At 35.5% G+C, this 22,535-nt stretch overlaps 1 protein-coding gene across 1 annotated transcript in view; it reads left to right on the forward strand.

The window, feature by feature from the left end:
• LOC145672601 (structural maintenance of chromosomes protein 6-like) overlaps positions 1 to 22,535 on the forward strand; it is a 355,639-nt gene that overhangs the window by 268,500 nt on the left and 64,604 nt on the right. The window contains exons 18-20 of the mRNA XM_081741761.1: positions 4,517 to 4,687; positions 6,332 to 6,519; positions 18,175 to 18,340. Of these exons, the coding sequence (XP_081597887.1) occupies positions 4,517 to 4,687; positions 6,332 to 6,519; positions 18,175 to 18,340 (525 nt within the window). The remainder of the gene's footprint in view (positions 1 to 4,516; positions 4,688 to 6,331; positions 6,520 to 18,174; positions 18,341 to 22,535) is intronic.

Here is a 22,535-nt window from a genome sequence, read left to right on the forward strand (position 1 = left end):
AAAGGGTTTTTCGTATAAATTACATTCAATTTTATGTCCTAATAACTTTTATACAACAGGTTGAATCTGTGAAATGATTGGGGTTGGAGTGATCGTAAATATTTTCATAGTTAGGAGCCTGGATATGCAAACCCGCTCAGCGTGGGGATTTACTTCTGTGAAATTTGGTACATTATTTCAAAACAAATATATATATCACTAAACAGCTGGTCGTCAGGTTGTTACCGCGAATGATGTCTAAATTCTTTTAAAATATTTACGTTTTCGGGGCGTGGGAATCAAATTTTCTGAGAATCTCTTCTATAATGGAAAACAACGCTCTGGTCATGCAGTGATTTTTACTCAAGATGTCTCATGCGTTGTCCCTACCTTCCAAATTCCAATTCAATTCAAAGTCTGTCGATTGGATAAAATATGAGCAAGGCAATATGGGATGGAACCAGTTCCTTTTTTTTAATCGCGGAAGGAGGTTCCGAAAAAAAATGTGGTCTTTACTTTAAGGGTTAAGAGGAAATTAAATGAATGTGTATACGCCAAGAAATCGTTGGCCTCCACAAAAATGACAAAACATATGACCTATGGCCGGTCTAGTGTGAAGCATCCACCGTCGTTCCCAATACCACCAAATACAACAGGGAACCTCGGATTAGTACTGCTCATTTGTAGCAGCAATTGACATCCAAGAAAGGAGCGATTGATTTCGATAAATACTCAGCAGCTAGTACTAGTAGTAGTTTTTCCTCAACATACTGAACAAAAAAAGGAAGGGGTAAAAATAAACATTTTTCTTCGTTGTTTCATTTTCTTTCAGATAAAAAAGAAAATTGAAAAAAATTTGTTAACAGGAAGGAGTAGAAGACAAAAGTCAGGAGAGACTTGTAGCGTGTGAGCATGTCACAGCAATCTTTGATCATTGCGATACAGCCGTCACTTCGAAAATATTTGCTTAGTAGTGTTTAACCCTTTGGGGATTTATGGTACGAATCGGTACATTGGAATAGTGTTATGTTGAAACGCTTATTATGCTCATATAATACGTATTGAACCCGTTTTTTTATTATTATTGGTCAAGTCAAGCATGGACCAAAGAGCACCCCAGATGCGTTTTGGAATCTGATGATAAACTTGGCGTGCCAAGTGGGGGCGGAAGGGTGAGACTTTTTTCTTAAGGGAAATTTAAAAAAAAAACTTAGTTTTCAAGATATCAAGATTAAAATTTTGCATACGTATTGTGTGCATCTTTGAGTATTTCTCTCTCTCTCTCTCTTTTTTTTTTTTTTTTTTTTTTGATACCTACCTAATCCCGGTTCGTTTACGAAATACTTTAGGAAGAGAGCATTTTTTTTTATGTGTTTTCCTTTTCCAGGGTGCGTATTTATTTTAATTATTTAACAATCACCAGATACAGCTCAGAAGCTATTTTATACTGCATATCTAACAACAACAACAATAATAGAAAGGATTTGGGAAGGTATCAGCCAGAGCCTGTTTAGTAGGTACTATCCCGACATTTGCCTGATGGACTGAGGAAAACCAGTCAGGATGGTTGGCAGCGGGAATCGAGCCCACGACCTATCGAATGCGAAGCCACGCTCTACCACTTGAGCTACTTCTCTCAAAAAGATTGTCATTTGTGATTTTTAAAAATTACTCCTGACGGGAAACCTAAACCTCGAATCGAAAGAAATTCTTTGACTATGGTTTTAGATGGGTATACTCGACTCTAACTTCGGCGCTGGTATCAGGGCTTAATTGAACCATAAATTGGCCTCAAAAATGTTCTCCAAGGTTCCTATTTGCTGCTTTGTCGAAGCGGCTCTTGTGAATCGCTTCTGATAAAAAAAAAAAAAACTAAACGTTTAATGAAAAAAAAACTTATCGGACCAAGTTGCAAACACGAAAAATATTCGATCATAACTCCGCCGCAGGCGTCATATGCTTAATTCGGTTTAAATTTGCTTTGAAATTGGCATATGTTTAATTCGGTTTGATTTTCATAGACTCGATGTGACTTCCCTCAAGAGCCGCCCCTTTATACGAATTTGTTGAAGTTTAGCGTCAGTTTTCAACACCACCGTGAGTGTATGAAATATTGTCCTACATTTTAAGGTGGAATCCCGGAAGCATCGTAATGCATTAAAAGCAGCAAAAGAAAAAAGAAAGATCTCACCAAAGGTATCTGAAGATCGTACCAAAGATTAGATTTGAACTTATGACACTGGTATAACCTAAGTTTATTTTTGCTTTTCGATACATCTAAAATTCTAAGTTCTACGTGTGTAGTTCATGAAAACAGCTTGTCTTAGTATTATTGTATTGTTTATACTTAGCTATTAACGCTTCAAGTCATTAATTATTTGCTCATTGGGACATATCTATCATTGTTTTAATTGAATAGTTGAGTGACACAGTAGCCTAAGTATCAACAGCAATAAGGTCGATATTAGTATTAATACGGATACTAATTTCGACATTATTGCTGTTGGTACTTAGGCTACTGGGTCACTCAATCTATCAATTCTAAAAGCATCATGCGCCAACGAAACCAAAATTAACCTTTTTCTATTTTTATGCAATTATGATCCGACAGAAGAAAGCTAAATTCATTCTTCGAGTAAAAGAACAACAACTAAACACAATTTCGGAGAGAGAGAAAGACAGAGGTTGTAAGCTGCAGGACAGACAAACTACAGATTGAGGGCGATTAATCTCTTCTTGGTTATGACCCTGATTATCACAGCAGCCAGTAGGTTGTGGTTCGCGACCGATTTAGAATGTTAAAATTCGAAAGTTCAATCTTCAATTTCTCCAAATGTACACTGAGAAAAAAAATGTAGGTGGCGTACTTAAAAAGGTAGGTTACATGCATAATTCCTGTAGTTTTTGGACTTAACGTACAGCAGACGTATAACTGAAAACGGATGGTTTATAATACTTTCTGTATAAGTGTTCCATCTATACGTACTTCCTGTATGAAACAATATAGGCGGATACGATCTCATATACAAATGAACGTATATAAATATAGTTGAGGCATTCAACATAAGTATATGCATGTGATATACGGAAATCTGTTAGGTGTCAGACATCCTGCAACGGCATGATGTAACATCGAAAGGCAGTGCATATGTAGCATATGGATAACGTATGCTCCATCTGATTTCTGTACTAAGCAAGAGGATTCCGTATATTTGTACAATATACCGCTGTCCGGAGAACAGACTTTTCTCAGTGTACTCAACATTGTAACTCAAACGAGATATGTGTATTTCTGTGTAATTAAATACATCTTTTGAAAGTGTCATAATGAAGATAGGACAAAAGGAATGAGCAAGGTGGCAGAAACAACACGGTCCAAGTCATTTTTTCCTTCTTATTAGTCATACAGGTACAACCACTTCTACAGCCTGACCTACTTAACGTAGAGAGCTATTAATCTATAACATTATAGGTAATCTTTTACTTAGTCTCTGGTTGATAGGTTAAGTGGTTCGGCAACTGTTCTCCAAAACATAGCTCTCCATTCAGACTTCTCTTGTTACTTCATACTCATATCCTGCTTGTTATGCAACCGATACGCACAGAGAGCCAGTGTGAGTTGCCTATAGCAAGGATATTTCATAACTTTCTTATGAACTTTGAACTTGAAATCTTAATAGTGCAAAGACTAATAGTATTGAAACACGCGATATATATATATATATATATATATATATATATATATATATATATATATATATATATAATGTGTGTGTGTGTGTGACAAGGGATGGAGCATATACCCACCTAAAAAATTACCATTACATCACTGGTTATTATATATATTATATATAAATTTATATATTTCGGGGGATTGAGCCCGATAGCCACCCCCTAAATACGCCACTGTGTACGATAATAGTGATTCTTTTTTTAAAAAAAAATTAAAAATGTTCTAGCAACCAAATATATTTTCATTGGATTATATTATATAGATTGTCCCTAGTATATTCAACATATTTAATTATCTTGTTTTTTTTTTTTTTTTTTTACCATTAATAAGATTTTATACTCACTTCTTATTTTGAGACAATTGATTGAACTCAATTTAAAAGTTCGTAAAACTACAGTGTAGTAAATTTGTGATACGGTGACGTAATTGGTGAGACGAGTTAGCAAGCTACGACTCTGGGGATATCTGTTCGGTCCCCAATACCTTATTTTACCGACTGATTATGATTCATGCAGAGGGATATTTTGTATTTTCGGCAGTTCTTATTTTACAGAGGAGTAAATGTATTAATTCCTGAATTATTATTTCTCATACAAGAACTGCATTTTGTTTTGATTGTGGGACAAGATATATTCTTAAGATACCCTCGTTACCACTTTCAAAATATCGAGAACCATTGGATTTGCTATTAGGAGGCATAATGGTCGGAAAATCTAGAAAAGGGGGCCCATCTTGCTTCTTCCATTATGGTCTTCATTTATTTCTCTTAAGAAATTTGATTTTCTTAATCACTAATATTTACAGGAAGAAGAGGTTGCTGTCCAGAATAAGAATTTGGATGAAATGGTAAAAAAGAAAAATGATTTGGAATCTGAATGTGAGCTGGCAAAACTTGAAATGGAACAGGCACTTAAAGATGTCGAGAACCTGAAGAACATGATAACAACTGCTGAGGAACGCCAATTTCCTTTACAGGTTAGAAATTACAACTTATTCATGTGAATTTCGAGACTGGTCTTAGGTTTAAGCCAAGTATTTGAATCTGAACTAAAATTCGAATTTATGCTTTTGAATGTTGATAGAACGCAAAGATATATGCAATATTTTTGTAGATTTTTTACTAAGAGAACTGATGTAATTATGCCCAGTAATTTCTTACTCCTATATTTGTATCTTAATATAGTACTTTTGATTTCAGCTAAGGGACTGTTTATGTAATTTTAACTGCATTTTCTGTGTTGTGTGTATATTTAAATTGTAAATGAAAATGAGTACCATAAAATTGAATTTAGTTTGGAAGCTGTGAATCAATTTGAAGTCACAATAATCTTAGAATAGTTCATCTGTTCACTTGTAGGAGTTCACAACATAGAAGAAGGTAGCATCTAGTGCATCGATAGATGTGGTGGAACTGTATAGTAAACTCTAAGTTTATCTAAAATATATATCCAGTAGTCAAAATAGAAAATAAGAAGTGTTGTATAATTTTTTATTTCAATACTCAACTATATTGCCAATAAAATGTCGAATTTTTGTATTAAAGTAGACGAAACAAATTTTCTTTACTCGTATAATAATAATAATAATAATAATAATAATAATAATAATAATAATAATAATAATAATAATAATAATAATAATAATAATAATAATAATAATAGAGCATTAGCGATCAAATCTCAGGCCGGCCATGTTGTTGACTGGAGTTTCTCATGATTTATCCTCAATCACACTATGTAAATACCGGGATGATACCTTGAATATAGATCCTGGTTGACTCCTTTCTCACATCGCCTCTAATTTTCATGTGCCCATCTCCAATATCCTAGGCCAGGGTTTCTGAAGCTGTGGTACGCGAGCTCTGCTGGGTGGTACACACGATTTCTATAAAATTGTGCGAAAATATTACATTGCTTAAGACAAAGAACATAAATTGTGATCGAACCGAAGTTTCAGCCTAGGGACTTTCTTGACACCCTCTTTTATCTAGTAAAGTCAAAAACCTAGATTGTCTTTAGATTCGTTTTCATCAACTCACCATCCTCTTCTAGGCCTATAACTTTTGCTTAAATTCTACTACAACCTAATCAGCTACAGACATTGGACAGTAGGCCTAATATAAGCATTAATACCGCAATTATCAACAAAATGGAGACCTATCGACAGCTACTCTTTTTCTTCTATTTTGACGAACTTATCAGCTAACACTAAAAAAACGGCACTTTAATGATGTGTGTTATTTTAAAATAAAAAAAGCATTAAGCCTCCTTACAGTCTAAAAGTTAATACTGCTTTCCCTTTCCCCCTCCAACATACGGGTAAGCTAATGACAAATAGTGTCGAATATTTTAGAAACAATAAAATTAATAAAGGTCCATTAATTGATTTTGATAAGTAATTCTAAATAGGTTTCATATTAATGGAATTAAAATTGAATGCATATTAGAACCCAGGGAAAGGCACTTACTCCCATGTCGGTCATACATATTTAGACCGATAGGGGACATATAGGGAATATATACAATTATTATTATTATGCAACCGAAAGTAGAAATGATATGAATATCCCTTTTAACACTTTAATAATTGCATTGATAACTGCAACTTATTTCTTCACAGAATGAGCTGCAGCAGATAAGGAATAACATTGATATGTACGTACAACGCATAGAAGCACTCAAAAAGGACTTAGCAGCAGAAGAGAGACGATTGAAGGAAATGAAAGAAAAAATATTAGCACAACAGAGTGTTATCGACGAGAAAGTATCAGACGCTGAGAAAGTGTGTGAAAAAATTGTCACAAACAGGTAGTGTCAATATTATTACATATACGTTGTAGTCTTGAAATATAAATACTTTGCTTTCACATCTTGTTAAGTCAGTCTTGTTTCATTTATATATACGATTGCAAACATCAAAATATTCTTTTTATTCTCCAACGTTTTGATGTATTCTCTTTTCCAAACATCTCTTTACCATCTAACGATTTCAAAAGAAAGAATGAGTATTCTTTTGATCCTTCAACGATTTCAAAAGAATAAAAATTATCTTTATTCTCCAATAATTTCAACAGAATAAATTATTCTCTTGGCTCTCAAACGTTTTCAAATTAATAAAACATTTTGTTTATTCTCCAATGATCTCCAAAAGTAAAGTATTCTCTTTACCCTCAAATGATTTCAGAAGACTGAAGTATTCTTTTTATCCTCCAAGGATTTGAACCTCCATTGAAAGATTTGAAAAGAAAATATGTTCAACAATTTCAAAACAATAAAGTGTTCTCTTTATTCTCCAATGATTTCAAAAGAATATTATCCTCTATCCTAGTATCCTCTATTTTCCAACGATTTCAAAACAATGAAATATTATCTTTACTTTTCAACATTTTAAAGCAATGAAGTATTATCTTTGTTTCAACGATTTTGAAAGAACAAAGTATCCTCTTTGTCTTTCAATGATTTTGAAAGGACAAAGTATCCCATTTAACCTACAAGTATGCTCTCTATCCTCCAACGATTTTGAAAGAATAAAATATCTGTATACAGTGCCGCATTTAGGAGCTCGGCGCCTCTAGGCACTTCTGCTGTCGGCGCCCCCAATAATTACATGTTTCTCCACCCCTTCATCCCTAGCGTAAAAATAAAACTTAATTAAATTATGGGTAATTAGTGAATTATCAATTGAGGGGCTTAGTGGAAAAGGGGCGTATCCCACAAAATTTGGAAAATCGAGATATCTATATATTTGGATACATGGAACTATCCGGTATATTGAGAAGAAGTGTTATGACTCGGCTCCGTATACTGTGGATCCCATAAGCGTAGGGCAAAAATGAGGAATTTTTTGTGTCAAAAATGTTAGTGGAAAAATGACGTATCCCCTTTCAGCTGAAACTCTTGAGTGGAAAAATGACGTATCCCGCTTCCAGCTATATTGTGAGTTTGTGGTGATATAACACTATCTGTCATTGGTTGTGAGTCTAGAAATCAGCCAAGTGTGACCGCTGATACATGTTGCTGTTGAAAGTAATAATGGCTGCTGTGCAGGACGTTGAAAGTAATTCTAGTCTGGGAAATTCGCCTGTTAAACCAACGAAAGAGACAACGAAACGAAGACAAATGGAAGGATAATGAACGTAAGCGTAAGAGGAACGCAGGAAAGAGTTACGTTGTACGTACAGGTAAGGAAGTACCGGATAAAATGCGAAGTAATGTGAGGTGTTGTAAAACCGAGTGGTGTAGATACATGAAGGATATCGATTCTGAAACCAAAGACAATATTTTCATTTCGTTTTACAACATGCAAGATTTCTACACTCAAAATGCCTATCTATTTGGGCTAATGAGGAGGTCAGAATGTGAACGTGTGTACATTAAAGACAGGAAAAATGTAAATGTCTACAGGCGCGCCAATACTTTTCATTATGTTCTTCGTTCATCATCAGGAATGGAAGTTAATGTATGCAAGCAAGCATTCTGCAATGCCCATGGTATCACTGAACGTAGACTGCGTACAGCCCGTGGTGAATCGAGAACACATACAAATGATATGCCTACCAAACCGTTGCATTCTCCCAAAGAAGACTGTCGAGGTAAATCACAACCGCCCCCATGCTATTTCGGAAGAAAAACTAGATATTGTCAGGAATCATATTAGGTCGTTTCCAAGATACCGTTCTCACTACAGCAGAGCTGCAAACCTTGAACGTTCATATTTAGTTTCGGTGCATTCTGTGCAACAAATGTACGATTTGTATGTAAAACAATATGAAGAAAGAGAAGTCGGTCCAGTGAAATTACATACATATTGATATGTGTTCAATAATGAATTTGACATCGCATTTAAAATACCAAGCACCGATACATGTAAAACTTGTGATTCGATGCTACATGTAGAACCTAGACCATCTGAATATCATATACATATTCGTAAAGCCGAAACAGCCTACCAATCTTTGAGAAATGCAAAACCGGAATGCAAATTCATTAATAGCAGCACTATAGTTGTTGCTATAGATCTGGAACAAGCATTTCCAACACCGATTATAAGCACGGAAACTGTTTTCTATTTGCGGCAGTTGTAGACATATTGTTTTGGGTTCCATTTCTGTCATGATGATTCTGCAGTTATGTGTGTCTGGCCAGAATCTGTCACTTCTCGTGGTAGTGATGAAATTGGAAACTGTATTCTTCGAGTGATAATGCACCTACCAGAGGATATTCGCAACAGACGTAATTTAATAGTGTATAGTGATTCGTGCGTCGGGCAAAATAAAAATTCGGTCATTATGGGAACATAGATTTTTGGTTCCTGGCCACACATTTCTCCCCTGCGATGCTGATTTCGGTATTATTGAGAGAGCGAAGAGGAAAACACAATATGTGTACACCCCCGCTCAATGGGCTACTTTGATAAAGACAGCACGCAAAAAGAAACCATTTTAAGTCATCGAAATGACAACAGAAGACATGAAGGTTGTGATCTGTTCTGACATTTCGAAAGAAAACAGAAGATGGAAAAGTCTTTAATATGAGAGCAGCGACTAGTATGAAATTTCTGAAAGGCAGCCAACTAGTCCAGGTAAAATACACATACTCGACATGTGAGCCTTGGACTACTCTATGTTTGCAGCGAGAAAGAGGACGACCGCGCTCTCTGCAAGATATGGTTTTGGTATCCAAGTATCCGGAAGGAAGGCCTATTCAGAAACCTAAGTATGATAATCTAATGAGCATGTTAAAGTACATTCCACCCATTCACCACGAATATTATAGATCTCTAAAATGGAACAAGGACAACGCAAACCACGCAGGGGTAGATGATATTGACAGTAGCGATATCGAGTGATTGAAAAAAGTGAAGTGTCTGTTCAAAGACACGAGTACTGTGCCCTGGGTAATGGTTTATTGTGAAATATAATATGTATTATACTCGTCTGCAATGTTGTGTTTACAGTGTGTACGGTTCTAGCATATTAGAGTACTGCCGTACGAAGGAAATATTTTTGTTCTCGAAACTATGTTATTTGAGTGGCAATACGAACATGTGTGATTTTTTTTTACTGAGTGGAGTACGTGAACATTATTGACAGATACGAATATGGTCTAACTTATTGTGTTATTCTGTGTGTTACATCAATATTCTGGTATTGGAACTTTCATTTTGATTCATTAATGTAGAAAGCTCGTATTGGTTTGGCAACCATGATCATGTGCATATATTATGTTTATTTCTTCTTAAAGATAAGATGTAAGATACGTGGTGATTTTTTCTGAAACATATGAGACCTTCTTCTAATATGTATTGTTATATTTATGTACCTTTCTTCCATAGTAAAACTTTTGTCAGTTGCAACGCAAAACCTTCTGTTTCTCTAAAACATTCAAATGTGAGATACGCCCCTTTTCCACTAAGCCCCTCAATTTATTACAGTTAAATAGCACTCACTAGATGCTACAGCTACAATTACGTAACAAAAAATAACAAATAGGAAATATATATCCTAAATTATTTTTAAATTTCTTACGCTATCATTAAACATAATAGAATAGTAAAAAAGGATTGTTCCTGAAATAGTATATTTGCTCTTGATATTTGAAGTTTTTGACCCGAAAAAGTTTTAAAATATTATTTAATTTTTAAATTTTGCGCCCTTCAAAAATTTTGCTCTCTAGGCACGGGCCTAGTTGGCCTAATAGATAGTTACTCCCGAATCATATCTTGATTCAGTGTTATACAATTTTAAGTTCATTAAAATGCAGTATCGAAATAATATTACAAAATTTGTAAATATTAAACATCCTGCAATAAACTCACAAATACCCAAAGAAAAAAATGTATATTGAATATTTTTCATAAAATATGTAAAGAAAGCATTAATTTCAAGTAGCTATTATCAATGAGCGTAATCATACAAATTCTGATCATATCCATGACATTTAAAATTTCATGACAGTAAACTTCGATTTCCTGCTTTTAAATTTCGATAATGGAACTCCAGTCTCCGTTAAGCTGCCATGCTTTTATAATTTTGATTGACATCAGAACTTTCTAGTATGTTGTAACAGCCCAGACGGTGGGGTGATCTTGAAAAATTGACATAAAAACTTTCTGTGTTCTCACATTTTAAACGATGCATTAATTGGTACGGAGTAAAATACAGTCTAGAAGGAAAATTTAAATCTGTTACGTGACATTATTTTGAAAACGTGCTGAAGTATACTGAATTTTCCAATAAAAGTTTTAGACCGACAAGCGAACATTCAACGTAACAAACACATTTAACAGTCACCTGTTGGATGGCGGAAATCCTCATGCTACTCTTACGTAATCGCACCATCACAGGATCACCTTACCCAAAGTTTTAGAAAATATGCCGTTCGCAATCAGGCAGCAACTGTGGTTACAACACGAGGTACCCTGCAAAGACAATATTCTTAAGACACAAGTGAAACCGCATATTTTTAAAAGTATTGTGTGGAAATGCTACAGAGATACATAATTTAAAAATAATGAAGTTAAGATAAATTCTGAAATATTAATTACTGTGCACCTCACGTTCCTGTTTATCCGAAGCAGTGGCGGCTCTTCAGGGAAGTCACGTTGATAAAAATTATAATTTTATATCTACAGGCTTACGAAGAAAACTTACCTAATGTGTTAGTTTTCAATACACAATGCAGATGACTTAGATGACTTTTTCCCATACTCGGTGGTGAAAAATTGTATTTTTTATCGATATGATGTCCCTCAAGAACCAATACTGTTTCGAAGATTATGATAGAAAATGACTGCACTAGAATTTTGTTTATTGTTCATATTACGCTAACTATATATATTTATTTGTGTATTCATTATTAAAGTTCAATTTTGAGAAATAAATATAGATAGAAGATTTATAGGCCAGTCAAATTAGTTGTCGATACTGTAAATAATAAATATTCAACTTCATGGGATTGCTATAATTTCATTCCTGATCAACACACTGAAACTCTCCACTGATCTAACCTAAGTTAGGGCTGCCATCTTTGTGGAAGGCGGACAAAGAGGCATCTTCATTCGATTTCTGGCTAATTTTTCGAAAACGGGTAATTTAGCTAATTTTAGAAATAAAATGAACTCGAACAATTTGAAAGAGCGGAATATTTTCTATAAAACGGAGCATTTAAATGTTCCCAAAACTCACTATTCTCTACAAATAATAGTACATTTTTGGCAAATTTTATTTAAAAAATACATGAGAAATGTTTGTTTTGTCGAAATGTTAAAATAGCTTTAGGGTAATCGTTATCATTCATCTCCAAATGAAAGTTGAATTTCAAACCGAATTCTAAAAAGGAGGATGTTATTAATTCTACCTGTATGTATTCTTTTTGAAAGAGCATATTTTCCCAGTCTTCCCATATAAAGTTCTCTTCGAATTATTTGTTTATGTGCAGTTAACGTCGAATTTCAAAACTTTCTGTGAGGATTTTGCCCACAAGAACGAGTTTCCCACAGAAAAGAAAAACATATTCGCTTATTTTATATATGACATTTATCACCGCAGTTTCGTTACAATCCTGCGTGTACTTTAGGTCTTCTGATACCTTCATTCAACAGTTTGGGGTAATAAGTTTGGAAGGGCATCTGCTCCATCCAAACGTTTCTTGAAGGAAAATATGAAACGTGTATTCCCTTATTTTGCAACTAGTATATCTTGGTTCTACTTGTTAGAGTAAAAAAATTGCCCATCATATATTGACAGTAGAGTTAACACTCAGTTTTTCATAACACAAAATACACAATTCTTTATAACATATTTCTTCATTGCTTAAAATAAAATACGGAAGTGACAGCCTATTAGAAAAAGTAACGTCTAAATATAGACACAACAAAATTAGATATTATTGGTAGCTTATTAGAAAAAGTAACGTCTAAATATAGATATAACAAACTTAGATATTATATCTACATTGCAGGCTGAAAAACAATAAGAACAAATTATAACCAGGAATTTTTTCACTTCATTCTCAATCCCCTTGCAAATACAGCGACGCAACTATTCTAATTGTCGCCCGGGGCAAGAACTCCTCTTAACGCCCCCTCCTTACCAACCAAACCAAAACGCTCCCTGACTACGCCTGATATTGGAATCACACAGTAATTCTCCTATTCCATTTTTCTTCAAGTGGTAAAGCTTGATTTCAAAATTGCAGGATATAATTTAATTTTTAGTACAAGATTATTTGATTACCAAACAATCTGAGAGTAGCAGGCTTGACATGTTCTTTTTGGTGTTATCATAATTGCTGCAAAACACAATGTTTTTTTGGAATTATATCAGGATGTGCATATGTGTAGAATGAATCAACATTCTATTGCTTTAGAATAGGATATTTAATTATGACAAACAGTCAAGCTGTCTCGAGTATTATACTCGGACATTTTGCAAATCTCTTAAATCGATGTAAGTTAAATGAAAAGAAAAAAAGCTGAAACTAAAATTTAACTTTGTGGGCTTTTTTGGCTACAAAGCTTTTTATAATGTCCTCAAAATATAGCTTTAAAGCTAATTTATGCTCTATGGAAATGATTCTAAAGTTGGTGAGTCGTTGTTGTTCTGTTAAGTTGCTGAGGTAAATTTTTGTGATCTTTAGTTTACTAGAACTTCTTTTCTCGCGTTATAGCGAAAATAAATATTTGCGCCCTCCCCCCAATCCGGCGTCTGGGATACAAGTCCCGTTTGGCCCCCGTAGTTACGTCACTGTACAAATAATCCGACCTTTAAATTACTTATTCTTTTAGTTATAGCAGACATTTAAATTATAAGATATTACATCCTAATAACCATATCCCAAGTACTTCAGTCTTTGGGTTCTTTTGGGTACAGTCATTATATTAATGACAGAACATTATGAACATTTTTAAATACGAAATCAGTAGCACTCATGTTTTCAGTTTTAAATAAGAAGTATGGGCCAGCGCAATGAACTTCCTCGCTCCTCTTTCTTAAATTAAATCATTATGATGCAGTTATTGCTGAAATATTTATTTGTCAATACGAACAAAATTATAAGGTATTTTTGAGAAGTTTCGTCTGAAGAAAACTTATCTCCAAAAGCAAATGTGCTTAATAAGAAACGACTTATATCATATATATATATATATATATATATATATATATATATATATATATATATATATATATATATATATATATATATATATATATATATATCAAGATTATGAATTAAATATTTTACAAAATATCCATTTGAGAAGATTGTCGAAAAGATAACCTACAAGAGTAAACTATTCCTTGTGAATATTGATGAGAAATGACTTTTCTTTACATTGTATGATTGTTAATGAAATATTTATGAAATACGAACAAAATAGAATGAATCATTTTTTAGAAAATTGTCTGAAAATAAATTACCACAAGAGTAAACTACAACGTAGAGACATTTATTTATGAAATGTGAATAAAATCGCTTGAGTCCTTTCTGAGAAAATCGTAAGAAAAGAACTCATTCAAGACGAAACTTCCCCCTCGTGGTATTTTTTTTAGAGGCAATTGAGTTTTGCCGTATTGTTAGATTGTTAATGAAACATTTATTAATGGAACATTTTTAATGAAATATGAACAAAATTACATGCCATTCTTGAGAAAATAGCTCGGAAAAAAAAAAAACTTAACTGCAAGAGTAAATTACTCGTTGTGGACTTTTACGGGACAAACTGTCATATCATTAGGTCTCACTACAGCGAAATTAAGCTACCGCTAATTTTAGAGTTCTGTAATATCTTGAAAACAAATAAAAATATTCGAAAAGCAGAAACGTAGTGAACTAGATAATATGATTTTTCATGTGATACCGTTATTACCACTCATCTATCTGCTTTCGATTTGCAACTGTAGATAGATTTAGCATTTTTTTTTTTTTTTTTTTTTGCGGATTCTGTAAATAGCGGCATACCAAAAGCAGATAGGTAAATTGTGGTAAAGGTATCGCATGCAAAATAGTATTGTCTAGTTCATTACGTTTCTGCTTTTTGAATATTTTTATTTGTTTTCAATATATTACAGAAAAACTCTTAAATTAGCGGTAGTTTAATTTCGCTGTAGTGAAGACCCTTAATGAAACATTTATTTCTTGAAATATTTACAAAATCGCCTGAGTCGTTATTAACACTGCAAAGAGTAAATTCTCTCTTCTGGATTTTTCCCAGGGAAATGACGTACCACATAATAGGATTGCTAATGAAATATTGATATACTGTATGTATTATTTAAGCAAGTATGTTGTTGCTTTTTTCAAGAAATCGAAATTATTGATTTTTACCCTTCAATGAACTACCTTTATTCTTGGGAGTAGGAAGAACATTCGAAAAAGTCTACTAGAGAATCTTATAAAATATTTAAAATTTTAATGCGGGTACATTGAACTGTTATAGAATCAAGGTATTTGCAGAATCGTGACAAGGAACAAGCAGACAACATAGAAAAATTCCTTTTTCGATATATATATGGTTAATTAAATGTGTAAATCGGTTGAAATCTCGAATTCGATTTATTTTCATGATCATCATACTTTCTTCTCTTCCCGTCGCTGGAAAGTAGAAATGACGAAACTCAAAATGTAGGAAATTTTAGTAGTAGGAGTACGAGAGTAAGTCAATAAGTATCTGCATTCAATTTTTATTATTTATTATCATAAGAGTACAATGTTTTTATTTATATAATTTTTCAGCATAATCAGCCTGCTTTTCAATGCACTTAGTCCACCGTTGGACAAGTTTTCCGATACCCTGTGCAGAAAAGGCTTTTGGTTGCGTAGCAAGCCGCGAATGCACCGCTTCGTTCACCTGTTGATCGAAGGTGAATCGATGGACTCTGAAAGCATCTTTAAGTGGACCAAATAGATAGTAATCAAACGGAGCGAGATCGGGATTGTATCCAGGATGCTTCAACACCTCCAAACGCAGCTCCTGAAGAGTTTGAGCGGTATGGGCGGCGGTATGTGGACGCGCATTGTCATGTAACACAAGAACGCCTTCTGACAATCGAACTCTGCGTTTTTTTACGAATTGCAGGCATCAACTTGCTTTCCAGCATATCACTGTATCTTTTACTGGTTATTGTTGACCCCTTTTCCAGCTAATGTTGTAGGGTTGACCCTTGTGAGTCCCAAAACACTGTGAGCATCACTTTACCTGCAGAAGGTTGACTCTTGAATTTCTTCTTGATGAGAGATCCGGGGTATTTCCATTCCATGCTATGGTGTTTCCTCTCTGGTTCAGAGTGAAGAATCCACGTTTCATCTCCAGTGATGATTCGCCTTAGAAACGCTCCACCTTTGTTAGCATAACGGTCCAATAGATGCTACCAGACTATCACACGGTTTCGCTTGTGGTTTTCGTCGACTTTTTTCGGAACCCATCTCGCACAGACTTTGTCAAAGTTAAGCCTGCTTTTGCATGATGTCAAATGCACAAGCATGACTAACCTGCATATGGGTTGCCATTTCATCAATAGTGACTCGCCTGTTATCCAAAACCAAGACACGGACTCGTTCAATAATGTCATCAGTTGTTGCTGTAACTGGACGCCTTGCTCTTTTCTCATCCTCCATCTCGGTCGACCACTTTTGAACTATTCAATCCACTGGTAAACACTTTCCTTCGGCAACACATTGTCCCCGTACTGTACTAAAAGTCTTCTATGAATTTCCACTCCGGGCACCTCTTCAGAGCAGAGAAAACGGATGACAGAGCGCTGTTCTCTTTTGGTGTACACAGAGAGCGGCGCAGTCGTCTTCACTTCACAACAGCGCAAAGCGGACTGATATGATAAAACTCCAACCTATCATAGGCGAAGCCAACGGTGACACTTAGCGTCTGGTAGAGACCTGCAAGGGCCGGGCTTGGGCGGGCCGACTCTGTTATTTCTTTGGGCCGGGCCGGGCTTGGGCGAGCCGACACTGTTATTTCTTTGGGCCGGGCCGGGCCGGGCTTGGGCTGGCCGACACTGATTTCTCTTGAGGTCGGGCCGGGCTGGGGCCGATCAATTGCAATTCTTTAATAATTATTGACTTTCGTTAAACTATAATTGGAATAAAGCCAAACGTTGAAGAAGTGTGTCCTTGAAATATGTTACAAAGAATGCAATAGCTATTTACAGTTTGTGTTGCTTAGCGGCTCCTCTTTCACTATAGACGATTGCAGGCATTATGCGGTAAATTGAGCTCTGACCTTGACCTTCACTGAACTCAAAATATAAAAAACAAGGCGTGGGAATGTTTAGCCTGTCGCTAAACAATATTGCCATCTTCACTTTATGCTAAAAATCAGTTAAGTTAGATTTTTGTTACAGGGAATGGAGTTTTTGTTCTCTCGATGACAGGCAAAGTTCTAGGAGGCAATGGTACCATTCGGAAGGCAAGTATCAGGTTGTGAACCAAAGTTTATAAAATGTTTCTGAGGGTTAGGTCAAATTTAGTACTAAATTTTGAGAAAGATTGGGGCTCGAGCTAATTTTTTAAAAAAAATTATCGGGCCGAGGTCGGGCCAAAAACTTTTAAAAATTATCGGGCCCGGGCCGGACTTGGGCCAAGAATTTTGAGAAACTTATCGGGCCGTGCCGGGCTCGAGCCGAAAATCTCCAAAATTTTTCGGGCCCGGGCTGGGCCGGGCCTAGATACGTTCGGGCTGGATTGGGCTCGGGCCGAAACATTCGGCCCGTGCAAGTCTCTAGCGTCTGTTGAACACTACATGCCATATAGCCAACTTGAAAAGAAGCGGAAAAATATTGCAGTTACTGATTGACTTACTTTCGTAGTTTGAGAACGGGAGGGAGAAGAGGAACTTTCTGCGTTAGTCCAGAAACACAAAATATACTAAAGATTTTCCTTTAAAATATGTTTTCGGAAAGTAACCATAATTTCTGGAGACTTTTGGATTTTGGGAAAATCTAAAAATTCTATTTGATAGGAAATTTCCAGTTCTGTCAAAGTACTCCAGTGAAATTTCGTCTGTCAAGTTAGCCGTTTTTAAGAAACTAGTCGAAAACAGAATGAAGGTGCCTCTTAGTTTGTCATTTTACCAAGAAGGTCACCTTAACACGAATCGGATCATAGGGGAGTTCTAGTATGTTGACCAGGAAGATAATTATAACAATCCTATAAAGAACAAAAATCATTACTAATTATGTTCTCGAGCACCAGATAAGCGATTTCTAATTTAGCTGGTAGCTTCCTCGTGATTGTGGTTATCGTAATCAACTTTGAAACAGAGACTCTGGTTCGATTCCCAGCGGGAGCTCATGTGGTTCGGATTTCATGTTAAGTTGTAGGCACACGTCTCATACAGCTTAGCTAAAAACGACCCAAAACTCAAATTCAGAGATCCAACCCAACCTAATTCGACCAACCAACCAATCAATCTAATTTAGCCTATTATGAGATTGTTTGTCTTTGTAGGGATCCGGAATCAATTAAGAGTGAATTGCATCACATTAAAAAGAATTTGGAAAGAGTAGAGCAAGAAGTGGGAACACAAGAACAAGTTCGCCGTGAATTCGCTCAGAAATCGCAGAAATATAAGGAAATTCAGCAGGGAGTCAAAGCTCTTGAAATTGGAATAAAGGTTTGTTATTTTATGTTTGTGAAAGTAGGTTTCTTGAGATTTTGAGTCTTCAGAAATTTTAAGTCTTCAGAGTAGGGTTTGAAACAGCATGGAAATCACCAAAAATTATGGATTGATTTAAAGAAGAATATTTGTCAGCATTAGAAAAACACAAACAACGATAAATACCATTTGTTGTGTACTATTAATAACACTAGTCAAGAAGATTTTGGCACAGAAATGAAAATACCTGATTCTAATAGAACGTTTCACGTAGAATTCGAATCTGCAATCAGTTTTTCTCCATCACCCTCAGTTTTCCCGTGACAGAGGGATTTTCGGGTAATTTCCCCTCAAATTTCCTTTTTTTTTTTTTTAAAAAAAAAATAGACATTTTCATACCTGTAGCTCAGGTACCCTTAGGTATATAAACACACAAATTGTATTGTATGTTAGCTTGATTTATACTTACCCGGGGTGTACTTGAACCTGAACCCACAAAGTGGTGGTGATATATATATTTCCTTAAAGCTTGGGTCAAGGTAAGATCAAAACCTTTTACCAAAATTGCGGGTCTCATGCATTCCGCTTGGGGCAAGACTTTACTCAATGTTATTAAAATTTTTAAGCCTGTCCATAAAGTCCGTTGAAATCCCGAAAAATCTGAAACGGTGAGACAGATATGAAAACAGGAAAACATGTATTTCATTTCAAAAGTACAACGTATCAAAGAAAATAAATTGTCCCAGGGTTCCCCACAGGGTTCCAAACGGGGTCCAACTCAAAATTTTTAAATGGAAAGGGGGGCCAACTTGCATATCGTATGAAAGTTGGTGTTAAATGAAAGAAGATAAATCAAGTCTCAACAATCTTATGCCTGTGCAAATAAGTGGTGGGTCAAAATATCAACACAATGTTCATTGCAAAGTCTTTGGCCACTCGTATGAATGTGAAACGGTGGGCTAGGTGTAAAAACGAAAACAAGGATATGTCATTATTTCAAAAGTATAATGATTCAAAGTAAAAAAAAAATATATTCCAGGATCCCTGGCAGGGTCCTAGACGGGGTCCAACTCAAAATGTTGAAATGAAAAAGGGGTTCAGGTTGAGCTTTCATATGATGTGCTTATTTGCCCATGTTATCATTTGAAACTTCTGAGTTGGACCCCGTCTGGAGTCCTGCGGGTGATCCTGGGACATTTCTTTTTTACTTTGATATATTCTAGTTTCTTTAACCTGCCTTACCGTTTCAGATTGATAGGAGTGGCCATAGACTTTTCAATGACACTTGTGTTGATATTTCGATCCACCGCTATTTTGCACAGACTTATCATCAAGAGTCGAGATTTGTTTCATCTTTCATTTAACATCAGTTTTCCTACGATACTCAACTTAAGAACCCCTTTCCTATTTCAACATTTTGAATTGGGGCCTGTCTGGGACCCTGCGAGGGACTCGGGAACATTTTTTTAAACTTTGAATCATTATACTTTTGAAATAATGACATATGCGTGTTTTTGTTTTTACGCCTAGACCACCGTTTCAGATTCATACGGGTGGCCATAGACTTTGCAATGAAGATTTTCTTGATATTTTGACCCACCGCTAATTTGCACATTCTTATCGTAGAGAGTTGAGACTTGATTTATCTTCTTTCCTTTAACACTAACTTTCGTACGATGTGCAAGTTGATCCCCCTTTCCAAGTAAAAAAAAATGAGTTGGACCCCGACTGGGACCCTGCGGGGGACCCTTGGACAATTTATTTTACTTTGATACGTTGTACTTTTGAAATGATGAAAGACATGTTTTCCTGTTCTTATATCTGTCTTACCGTTTCAGACTTTTCGAGGTTGCAACGGACTTTATGGACACACTGAAAGATTTGTAAAGTGCTGCCCCCAAGCGGAATGCATAAGACCTCCTCAATTTTGGCAACCGGTTTTGATCTTAGCTTGACACAAGCTTTCAGAAATATATACATCACCCCCCTTTGGGGGTTCAGGTTCAAGTACATCCCTAGTTAGTAAGCCCTCTAAATTCCACAAGAATCGCATTATTCTTTCTAGAGAAATAGACATATTTATATAAAAATATGCTATGTGTACTGTTCATTTTACCATATTCATTAGTGCAGATAAAATCGCATATAACTTCCACGAAAATTACAATATAAGCACGGTTTATACCTCATTGGACTTCCAATAAAACACATTTTCAATGATGTGTACACCATGTCGCCATTTTTGTAAGAGGGAATTTCTAGAGGGATTTTGTAGGAAATTCCCTCCAAAAAGTAGTTTATAAGATTTTTTGTCTCAACTTGCTATTTGTATATAGTGATACAGAAACAGGAACTGCGCTTAAGAAATAGTTTTATGTCTATTTAATAAATAATGTTAATTTCATGTGAATAGCCTTATTCTGTCTAGAGATATAAACTATTGTGTCTATTTATAGGTAATAAAGAATATACTATGCAAGACTTTTACTAAACACAAAAACCTAACGTTGACATATTATTGTCGGCACATAGATGGTTACTCAAATACAAGCAGAAATGTACGCATGCTTTCTGTGGAAAATAAGTCACTTTTTAATATTTTGATCTGGCAACAATGCATAAAAAATTGATGACTCACGTAGCCTGATGACTGTTAGTAGCGTTGAGTGACGGTCCAAGCTGGACGTGTTTTAGATGTGGCCGCGTGTAATTTGAAGTGTTTGTGCATTGTGGAGTTCGAATAGATTGTGTTGTGTGGTGTTACACTGAGATTACATTTGTGCTGCTTCATGATTGATGGAGTGGGAGATTCGTGTGTGTATATGTGTGTGATACCTTACAGGATACAAGATGCCGAGGAAGTGTGTAAATCACCCGAACAATTTGTGTTATGTATGTGGGGAGCTGACATTTAAATCGCAACGTCGATGTTTTACTCCACTTGTGAGGAAGTGTTATCAGTTATATTTTGGTTTCTGTGTAGGAGACCAAGATAAGGATTGGGCTCCTAACTACATTTGTTGTACTTGCGTGAAACGTCTGACTGGGTGGGCAAATGCTGAACGAAACATGAACTTCGCAGTACCGATGATCTGGAGGGAAACAAAAGATCATTCTTCAGACTGCTACTTTTGTATGATACAGATAAAAGGGATAACCAGTAAATCTAACCACACAGTACAGTACCCTAATTTGCCATCAGCAATTAGGCCAGTTCCACACAGTGCAAAATTACCTGTACCAGTATCTCCTGCTCATCTTACGGTAAGTGAGGATTACGTACTTGAGGCAACTACTGAAGTTCCAAATGAAGAAGATGATCCTACTTATGTAGGAAGCACATCGACATTGGATCCCCATCTGATAACTCAGGGTGAACTAAATGAACTCGTACGGGACTTAAAACTCTCCAAGATACAGGCAGAACTTCTTGCTTCTACACTTAAAGACTAGAATCTGCTCCATCGTTACACTAAAGTGTGTATTTTTCGAAACCGTCATAGAGAGTTTCAAAACTACTATTCTCAAGAAAATGATTTAGTGTATTGTAATAATGTCTGTGCTGCGATGGATACACTCGGACATGCTCATGTAAGTACAGAGTGGAGATTGTTTATTGACTCTTCCAAAATTAGTTTGAAGGCTGTCCTTTTGCACAATGGCAACAAATTTCCTTCAGTGCCTTTGGCTTATGCAACTAAAATGAAGGAAATCTATGAAAACATCAAAATAGTGTTAGAAAGAATTCAGTATGAGAAATACAAGTGGACCGTTTGCTGTGATTTTAAAAGTTATTTCTTTGTTAATGGGTTTGCAGCTTAGTTATACGAAATATTGTTGTTTCCTCTGCAAATGGGACAGCAGGAACAAAGCGGAACATTACATCAAGAAGGAATGGCCAAAGCGTGTATTAACTCTGGACAGAAGAATGTTGTTTATTTCTCACTGGTGAGCCCTGATAAGATAATTCTACCTCCTCTTCACATAAAGTTGGGGCTCTTCAAAACTTTCTTAAGGCAATGGACAAAAGTAATGCAGGATTTTGTTACCTCAAGGAAAACTTTCCTCGGGATAGTGACGCTAAAATCAAGGAAGGGATTTTTGTAGGCCCCCAAATAAGATGTTTGATTCGTGACCAAAAATTTGAGGATCTCCTAACTCCGGTTGAGAAAGCATCTTGATGTTCATTTAAATGTTTAACAGAGAATCTTTT

Source organism: Thermobia domestica, chromosome 16, assembly GCF_964235325.1.
Source record: "Thermobia domestica chromosome 16, izTheDome1.hap1.1, whole genome shotgun sequence".
Taxonomy (NCBI): Eukaryota; Metazoa; Arthropoda; class Insecta; order Zygentoma; family Lepismatidae; genus Thermobia; species Thermobia domestica.